The sequence below is a fragment of the Carassius carassius genome, chromosome 33, assembly GCF_963082965.1.
Source record: "Carassius carassius chromosome 33, fCarCar2.1, whole genome shotgun sequence".
Classification (NCBI taxonomy): domain Eukaryota; kingdom Metazoa; phylum Chordata; class Actinopteri; order Cypriniformes; family Cyprinidae; genus Carassius; species Carassius carassius.
In genome coordinates this window covers 27,022,384-27,032,691 of record NC_081787.1, presented here as the reverse complement: position 1 = coordinate 27,032,691, position 10,308 = coordinate 27,022,384, and the positions used below count along the sequence as shown (strand labels likewise).

At 43.8% G+C, this 10,308-nt stretch overlaps 1 protein-coding gene across 1 annotated transcript in view; it reads left to right on the top strand.

Moving 5' to 3' along the window:
• Window positions 1-1,241: 1,241 nt before the first annotated feature.
• LOC132114027 (mastermind-like protein 1) overlaps window positions 1,242-10,308 on the top strand; it is a 33,291-nt gene continuing 24,224 nt past the window's right edge. The window contains exon 1 of the mRNA XM_059522141.1: window positions 1,242-2,632. Within this exon, the coding sequence (XP_059378124.1) occupies window positions 2,297-2,632 (336 nt within the window). The 5' untranslated portion in view covers window positions 1,242-2,296. The remainder of the gene's footprint in view (window positions 2,633-10,308) is intronic.

Sequence of the window (10,308 nt, the reverse complement as noted above, 5' to 3'; positions counted from 1 at the left end):
AAAAAAAAATTCGTTCTCTTTATGCCTAATGTAACATTTTATTTAGATTTTGAGGTGACATGTTACCAGATTTTGTGTGTGTGTGTGTGGTTATTACCAGAGGTTAATGGTATCTTTCAGTTAAATAGTTTTTATTTTTGTCAATTCTTTTTTTAAGGCCTCTGGCATCACAGGTTTCATGTCTATCTTAGTGAGTGCACTGAGGACACACACAAGTGATTATATGAAAAATGGATCTGAAATATTCTTCTGATTTAATGACATGTTGAAATTAATAAAAAGGTATACATAAAAATGTGGTTAAAAAAAAACACTACACATGCTCATAATTGTTTTGTCTTGACAGATGTACTTCCCCAATCAGACATGCATGCATGAAAGTGTTGGGAAATAACACCCATGTGATGTCAGACTTGTATAAATGTTTGCATACTTCAAAAGTGGACCTTAAGAAGAGCAGTTAAGTGGCCTCCAAAGATTTTTGGACACCTAAATCACTACAAAGAAATAATAATATGATGATAAATGCTTCAAAATGAAGACAATGGGTGGTTAACTACACCACATCAGTTTGCATAGATTTTGTAATCTAATACAATGAAGTTAATACATTAATGTGGTGTAAGTGTTCAGTTTCGTTATAGTCGAGCTCAACTGAAACCAAATGTGGTGATAAACCCCCACCTGAATCAGGACCAACACACTCTTTCTGTTTGTTATCTGGGGCAATGGTTAAGCTTTGCTGCACGCAAGAGAATCATTTCCAGAAATGGACTGAATTCTTTAGAAATATCTATTAGAGATGCAGACGTTCAGCTCAGCAGTTATAATACTGTAAGAGAGAGCTATTATTGTGATAGCTGGGTGAGTTGCATAATTTGGTTTTACACAGAGTAGCCCAAAGATTTGTGGTGAAAGCCAGCTGCAGTGTTCTGCAAAGCTTACTGTCATTTTTCTTTACTTAATTGTTTCATTACCCCCAAAAATGTAAACTGAGGTCTCATGAAAAGGGGAATACCCAAATCTAACCGAAAAGTAATAAAATCACATGAAGAGAAGACGTCTCCGTTTTTTCACTTTACATCTTCTAGCTTTAAGAAATGCACTCTTATTTTCCACAATAATAAAAAAGTGATTTCCCGAGAACTGTGAAGCTGAGGGAAGGGTTTAACAGTGAGAGTTTGTGATTGCCCGAGTGGTCTGTCACTCACATCGCGTGGATAAAGCGGAGGAAAAAAGAAAAAAGGAAAAAAAAACAGTTACAAGATGGCGACCAACAACTGGCTGAACACTGGAAAACAATAGAGACAGCGCAGCGGGGCAGAGTTTATTTCTTTACCGTTTGCTTTTTCTTTTTCGTGTCGAGTCAGACCGGGGGACAGTAGTTGGATGTGTGTACTTAAGACTTCTGGAGCAAATTCGGAAGAAAGTGAGTTTATAATGCTTTGTTTGAGGGCTAGTTAGCAAGCAGGCTAAGCTACATCCGTAGCTGTAATGTAACAGTGAGAGTCAGCTGTTAGCCGCACTGCTACTTTAAAAGTTACTTTTACTAGTAAAACTCGCTCGTAACTCTCTAAGTTTGTGTTTTGGGGCTGAATGGGTGTCATTTAAGCGCTTTTAATCCATCACTTGCTAACCTTTCGTCGATAGGTTTTTATCTTCAAAGTAACGTTACGTCTTTTGTCAAACTTCAACTGTGAGGAGAAAAAACTGCATATTTATTTTTCATTTGTTGCTAAACATTTCGCGACGAGAGCGAAAACCGATTTAACGTGTTGTATGCGCAAATATAAACACCGAGGTAACGTGAAATGTTTAAAAGGGTTTTAGTTCTCTCAAAACGAGATTCATTCCTGAAGTAAAAGTTTTGAATCCTCTTAAACATTTCTCTAAATTATTTACAAATGTAAGTTAACTTATAGGAAAAAAAGAAAGTGGTTCGTGTTAGTAAACGGTTTCATTCATAAACTAGTTTGTGCTTAATTCTAGTTTGTGTCAAGACTCCCGGCTTGAATATAACAGTTATATAAGAAACATTGTTCCGTGATTTTTGAGCGCTCGTTCGCGTAAAAGGAAACTTTGATTGGAGTTTCGACTTTTTCTGAATATAAGCGCACACATCTGAAGTATATGCGATTTGTTTTATTGTTCCAGGAGGTAGATAGTAATAAAAATGGAGGCAGTTGAGTGTGTCTTGTAAAGACACACACACACAGCTCTGAAACAGCACGATCTGTCCTGAGAGTTGTGCTGGACTCCGGAGACTCGAGTGAGTTTATAAACGCGGTTCTTCTGGATGATGGCGGATTTCGTGGTGCCGCGGCACAGCGCGGTGATGGAGCGGCTGCGGCGGCGCATCGAGCTCTTCCGGCGGCATCACACCGGCTGTGAGGACCGCTATGACAGCACGGCCATGGAACGGCTGGAGATGGAGAGACAGCAGACGTTTGCGCTGCATCAGCGCTGCATGCAGACCAAGGCCAAGCGCACGAACAAGCACCGGCAGCCAGCGGCGGCGAGCGCGGAACCCGCGGGGCAGAGAGGCACGGGCGGCGGGGGAACCAGCGCGGAGCTGGCCGAAGGAGGGAGCGGGACGCCCGCGGAGCAAAGCAGAAACAGCACGCTGATCGCGGTAAGTCTATGTGAAACGAGTCACGATACTTCTCTAGCTCTGATAACTGAAAGATAGTAGCTTTACACCTCACGTGTTATGATTTAGAAACTATCACCATTGAGCTTACTCCAAGAGGACTGCAGAAGCGTGTTATAAGTTACTGTGGATCTCCTTAGACTATATGGACGTAGAAATGCAGTTAGGTGCTTGAATGCACTGATCTCGGGGCATCGGGAAGTTTGAGGAGCTTCTGCAGGTGTTGTTGGTTGAAGTCTCACAGCTGCTCCATCAGCATCAGCAGCGCTGAGCTCCTGAAAGTGACAGGAGCACGCGTCCAGCACGTGTCACATGAGCTCCGTGCTGCTCAGAGGCGAGATCAATGAATGATCAACTCATGGCTGTGTTTGTTTTTGCAGCGTGCATTGCATTTGCTGCACTTACGAAAGCCCCAACACTGATTGAAGCGTTCAAAGCCTCCCTGCTTCTAGTTTTCTCTGAAAGCATCCCCGAAAGACTTAAGGTCATGTGTGCGTGCATCGGAAAACTAAATGGTAAACCAAGAAACAGAGCAAAAAAATTACTTTACTTAGGTTTGGAATATGTATAATGCAACTTCTGATTGTGAAATGTTCCTGCTGCATCTGCCTGACACTTGCTCTGATGTTTTCTAATACAGTGACATTCAGAAATAAAGTGTCATCAAAGTCCAATGCTTTGTAGTTCCACTTTTAAACAGGAGTAGTATTTTGCCTTGCTTCGGTCTTAAATAACAGGACTTCCTTCACATGGTGTTTTCCTTGTAAAGGTATTGCTATTGATTGAGACGATGACACACAGAGCAGTGTATAATGCTGAAACCATGGCTGGTTTTACAGAGACAGTCAGGCCCCTGAAACTGATAGCATGTCGTTTGTGAGCATTAGGCCACAAAAAGCACTGTAAAGACAAGTCATGAGTGTAGATTTGCATAAACCTCAGCGGAATAATCTCACAATGTACTGCTAGAAACCAGAAAACTCAACTGATAAGGGCAGCTTTCTTTATGAATGAATCACTATAGCGTCTATAACGTTTGTCAGCAGGTTTATTCTCCTGAGAACTGACACAGATCTAACGGCCATGCATGAGGACCCTTCAGTTTGGGGTCTTCGTGTGTTGCATGATGGTGCATTTCTAACATTAGCTGATTTATACTTTTCTGAGGGTAATATTAGTCTAGAGATATACTGTAGTTTAATTATGTGACCGCTTTAAGTTTGCTTTAAGTGTAGTTTTGTTGTTAACTTTATCTTGCTCATTAAGACTCCCTTCAAACTGTTACTCCATCATGACAGTTGACCAGTGGTCAGATGTTGTCTTTAAAGTCTCCATGAAATCAGAATTGACAGTTAGGCCTGTCGCGATAGTCGATAAATCAATTCAGGGTTTCCCACAGAATTAGATTCTATTTGTGGTGGTGTGGTGTTTGGGGACCGGGGAAGGGGGGGGGGTCAAGTTAAATATATCATATATTTTAGTGACAAGTACACATTTCCATTGCCAACACTTAGTGTCAGATACCTTAAAGGGATAGTTCACCCAAAAATGAAAATTCTATCATCGTTTACTCACCCTCAAGTTGTTCCAAACCTGTATAAGTTTCTTTGTTCTGTTGAACACAAAGGAAGATATTTGGAAGAATGACAGAATCAAACAGATCTCGGTCCCCATTGACTTCCATAGTAGGAAAAAATATATACTATGGTAGTCAATGGGGGCCGAGATCTGTTTGGTTACAAACATTCTTCCAAATATCTTCCTTTAGAGCGCGAGACAGACAGAGACAGACAGAGACAGACAGAGACAGACAGAGACAGACAGAGACAGACAGAGACAGACAGACAGAGACAGACAGAGACAGACAGAGACAGACAGAGACAGACAGAGACAGACAGAGACAGACAGAGACAGACAGAGACAGACAGAGAGAGACAGAGAGAGAGCGAGCGCGCGAGAGAGAGCGAGCGAGAGCGCGCGACAGAGAGAGCGAGAGCGCGCGACAGAGAGAGCGAGAGCGCGCGACAGAGAGAGCGAGAGCGCGCGACAGAGAGAGCGAGAGCGCGCGACAGAGAGAGCGAGAGCGCGCGACAGAGAGAGCGAGAGCGCGCGACAGAGAGAGCGAGAGCGCGCGCGCGCGAGAGAGCGAGAGCGAGAGCGCGCGAGAGAGCGAGAGCGAGCGCGAGAGAGAGAGCGAGCGCGCGAGAGAGAGAGCGAGAGCGAGAGCGAGCGCGCGAGAGAGAGAGCGCGCGAGAGCGAGCGCGCGAGAGAGAGAGCGAGAGCGAGCGCGCGAGAGAGAGAGCGAGAGCGAGCGCGCGAGAGAGAGAGCGAGAGCGAGCGCGCGAGAGAGAGAGCGAGCGCGCGAGAGAGAGAGCGAGCGCGCGAGAGAGAGAGCGAGAGCGAGCGCGCGAGAGAGAGAGCGAGAGCGAGCGCGCGAGAGAGAGAGCGAGAGCGAGCGCGCGAGAGAGAGAGCGAGAGCGAGCGCGCGAGAGAGAGAGAGAGAGAGAGCGAGCGCGCGCGAGAGAGAGCGAGCGCGCGAGAGAGAGTGCGAGCGCGAGCGCGCGAGAGAGAGAGCGAGCGCGCGAGAGAGAGAGCGAGCGCGAGCGCGCGAGAGAGAGAGCGAGCGCGCGAGAGAGAGAGCGAGCGCGCGAGAGAGAGAGCGAGCGCGAGCGCGCGAGAGAGAGAGCAAGCGCGCGAGAGAGAGAGCGAGCGCGAGCGCGCGAGAGAGAGAGCGAGCGCGAGCGCGCGAGAGAGAGAGCGAGCGCGAGAGAGAGAGAGAGAGAGAGAGAGCGCGCGAGAGAGAGAGAGAGAGAGCGCGCGCGAGAGAGAGAGCGCGCGAGAGAGAGAGAGAGCGCGCGAGAGAGAGAGAGCGCGAGAGAGAGAGAGAGAGAGAGAGCGCGAGAGAGAGAGAGAGAGAGAGCGCGCGAGACCGAGAGAGAGAGAGAGCGCGCGCGCGAGAGAGAGAGAGAGAGCGCGCGAGAGAGAGAGAGAGAGAGCGCGCGCGAGAGAGAGAGAGAGAGCGCGCGCGAGAGAGAGAGAGCGAGCGCGCGCGCGAGAGAGAGAGAGAGAGAGAGAGAGAGAGAGAGAGACAAAACCAGAATCATGGTGTTCCAGAAGAAAGCCAGATCTCAGGGACACAAACACCAGTTCCTGTATAAAGGCCAGGTCCTGCAGCACAGCTCTAGCTACAGCTATCTGGGCATCGACATCAGTGCTTCGGGACGCTTCGGTCTGGCTGTGAAAACACTCGGTGAAAAGGCTCGTAGGGCTTTCTATGCTATAAAGTCACGATGTGGACACTTAAAATTACCCATTAAAACCTGGATAAAATTATATAATTCAATAATAAAACCAATTCTTTTATATGGATGTGTAATTTGGGGACCAGTACTAAATTTTAAAAATTGGGATAAAACATCAGTAGAAAAATTACAATTGGAAATTGGCAAAAATATTCTGGGGGTTCACAGAAACACGTCCACTGCGGCCTGCAGGGCTGAGCTGGGCCTGTACCCGCTGAACATGGAGATCCAGAAGAGATGTCCAGTTCTGGCATCACCTCCATCAGTCTGACCCAGAGTCAGTGCAATATAAAGCCCTCCTCGCCAATGACAGCTCAGCAGAACCTCATCCTCTGAACTCACTCGCTCTTCAACTCGTCCAGCAGAATATACTCCCCATCAACCCCAAACCTTTTATTAACCATATCCACAAACATCTAAAAGTCACTCATGATGAAGCACTAAAAGCACATTTTGCCCTCCAGAATAAACTGCTATGTTACTCGGCCCTCAATAGAACCACTAAATTGGCCAGTTATCTCTTTATTAAACATTTTAAAGAAAGACAAATCCTCTCCAAATACAGATTAAGTGACCATGATCTAGAGATAGAGAGAGGAAGACATAGACAAACATGGACAGAGAGAGAGCAGAGGATCTGTAGACACTGTGACCTACAGCACATCGAGGATGAGGAACACTTTCTGCTCTAAATACACCAGTATAAGAGAAACCTTTCTGCCCAGATTTGAAATCTTAATTCCATCATTCTCTGAACTGAGCGACACTGAGAAAATGTTCTTCTTACTGGGAGAAGATGATAGTACAGCTGCACTAGCGGCTAAATATGTGCTAGCTATTCACAACATCAGAGTCAGCTAATTCTCTAGAGAGACCCACTGGATTTATCTATTTATTTATATTTACTATGCTACATATGACATGATCTGTACATATATGTTTTGTTTGTTTGTTTTATTACTTATATATAATTATATAATTATAATATATAATATATAATTTGTTGATGCTTTGGCAACATTGTGTTTCACAGTCATGCTAATAAAGCTCATTTGAATTTGAGAGAGAGAGAGAGCGCGCGCGAGAGAGAGCGCGCGCGAGAGAGAGAGCGCGAGAGAGAGAGAGAGAGAGCGCGAGAGAGAGAGAGAGAGCGCGAGAGAGAGAGAGAGAGCGCGAGAGAGAGAGAGAGAGCGCGAGAGAGAGAGAGAGAGCGCGAGAGAGAGAGAGAGAGCGCGAGAGAGAGAGAGAGCGCGAGAGAGAGAGAGAGAGCGCGAGAGAGAGAGAGCGCGAGAGAGAGAGAGCGCGAGAGCGAGAGCGCGCGCGCGCGAGAGAGAGAGAGAGAGGGAGAGAGCGCGAGAGGGAGAGAGAGCGAGAGAGAGAGCGTGAGAGAGAGCAAGAGCGCACGCGATAGAGAGAGAGAGAAAGTGAGGGCTGGTGAGTGAGAGAGAGAGAGAGAGAGAGAGCGAGAGAGAGCGAGCGAGCCCCGGCCGCACACTCACAGTCTTCAAACAACACTTGGCATATTAATCAATTGACACGATGGTGTCAATGTTTAAATCATTTAAAATGAGAATGTAAGTGTGCTCAGCCCATTTTTGTTTGTAAGAAAGAATTTGATTAGATTTCATATCACAGTATATATCGCAGAAAAATAAAATATCGCAATCTCATTTTTTCCCAATATCATGCAGCCCTACTGGAGGGGGAACTAAACCATAATGAGCATCTATTATAAAGCCTAATTAATGTTCCATCACGTACATAAAGCCTGCTGCAAAGCACCGGTAATGACTATACATTCGTTGGGGAAACAGGTAAGGACATATTTATGAATGAACTAGTGTTTTCTAAGTCAGTGACGGCTGCAAAAGATGAAATGGATGTTGACTCGCCATCTTTGCACTACAGTAACGTACCTTCAGAGAGCGTTTCGTAATCATTTCAGAGCGGTTTTGTTTTTTGAATGATTCATTCAAAAGTAGACGTTTCAAGCTTTCTATAGATCTATTTCTCATGTCTGTGAGGCAGGTATAGCCTATATGGTAAGTTCCGGTTATTTTTTGTGACGCGCTCCAGTTCATGGAGACAATCGAAATGTTTTGATTTAATGAGTTTATATAAACAAAGGTAGACCATTTACAGTCCTGTGATATTTTACCCGTGTCTGTATTAGCAAAAATTACAGCGCATTTTAAGTTGTTTCCATTGTTGTCAGGAAAGAGATGCTAGTGATCACACCGGCGTCTCCATGTCATGCAGTAGTGCGCTAATAGCTTCTGCACAAACACTTGGAAATCTGCCTAATCTAGGGCACATTTAACTATCTTAACGTTATAGCGAGCAGCCATGTAAAGTTGCTACTATTTATCCTTCAATTCCAAATGATAAACAAAATTTGAGATTGATAAATGATAGGATAATTTTAGTGTTCCCATTTGCCCCAAAACAGTAGTGTTTCTATGACCAAATGAGGGGAAAATATTGAGATGGTTATAATGTTGGTCAGTAGATGTCAAGTTTGCTGTCCCTCCCTCAGCTGCTCTATTAAGCTTCAAGTATTCTTTGGCTGTCCATGTTCTGTGACGTGTGAGCTCTGTCTGCGTGACATCTCGGTGGTACTGTGCATTAGGGCTAAAGCAATTATTCGACATCATTGGAAATCATCATCGTCGAAGATAAAAAAAAAAGTTGACATTTTTGTTGTCAAAACGTTGTTTGACCTCATGTGGCCTAATGTAAGAGTCTGCAATAATGTGGTTTGAGGCCATCCTTAAAAATATTCTTGTTCTTTGCTTTTAGTCCGACCGATTTGACGATTGTAAATTTGCGTTAAGACCGACCAACCTCTTCAAACAACTAATACAAAAGCAATAAAATACTATTAATTATATTTAAGTATATATATATTGCGTAGGCCTACATACAAACGAAGGCTATCTTCTTTAATTAAAAAAACCCAGTGACGTCATCTATGTTTACACGGATCTCATACTGTGACCTGTGCGTTCAATTCGTCTCTCACTCTCTGTCAGAGTCAACGGTTCGCGCTTGGTAATGATAGCTGTGGCTGCAGTAAACCAAATGTTTGCGGTCACTGTTCAAAGTCATACGGGTTCGGGCACCATAATGCATCTAAAAAATGCATTAAAACAGCTCGACACCGCTTTAACTTGGCACGAAGTTCTGGAAAAACTGTGCCCACATCTTTTCCCATTCCTTCTCCCGTCTAGTCTAAAACCGTGACCGCGTCGACTGTCACTTTATGTTCGAAAATCTATTGCACGAATCAAGCACGAATCAACCAACACAAGTTTCGAAAACGAAAATAGGAAATTGATTTTAACGACCTTCTCTCGGAGCGCGTCCAGGTTTTTTTTTTTTTTTTTTTTTTGAACAGGCGTCACACAGCAACTGCAGCTTCGGACAAACACGCATAACTGCAAATAATACTTCTGCACAATGTTTCTCTTTTTACAACAGAAATGTGAAGTCTGCCGGTATTCAGTCTCATACAGTTTCGGTCTTGAATCGCCTAGGGCTGTCAAAATAGCTGAAAAACTAAATTCGAAATTTTTACTTCAATATGATCAAAATTCGAATTGTATTCGAATTTAAAATGCATAATTTCAGTTAGGGTGAAGAAAAGCTTTTTGCTTCTCTTCTGAGGCCTCAAAATAGCGCAATGAGCAAAATATTACTGCATGTTTATTCAAAGCATTAGAATACATGACAGTGAAAAATAGGGCTGTGACGGTGGCTGATTTTTACCACCGCGGTAGTCATGGACCAACAACCACCGGTGGCGCCGTGTTTGGAAAAAATAAATAAATATATATATATATATATATATATAGCTGATATATATATATATATATATATATATATATATATATATATATATATATATAAATGTATAAATATATTGGTGTCAAAATTTGCTTGTTAACGAAGGCGATAATTTTTTTCCAGTTTAACGTATTCAAATCATTTTACGTAGGGGCGGGGATGGCCACACACTCACAACTGCTGCTTCTGTCACTTTTTCTCAAGACAAGAAGTAAATTTATTCAGTCACAGAATGACTAAACAGGAGAAGTTTCAGACACGCGCTCCACTTCACTTTATTATCAGCTGCAAGTTAAGTGAGCGTGGACGGTCCTGTGCTCAAAGGCGGCGCATAAACTATGTGCAAGCAGTGTCGTGGTCAGTTAATTCATGGAATTACCAAAAAAGGTGATTAAAGCTGACTTAAACTGTGCATGCATGTAATATATTTTATATTTATATTATATACAGGATATATTTATATGTATGCACGTCTAGAAATCAGCCCATCTCACTCATCTAACACATCCT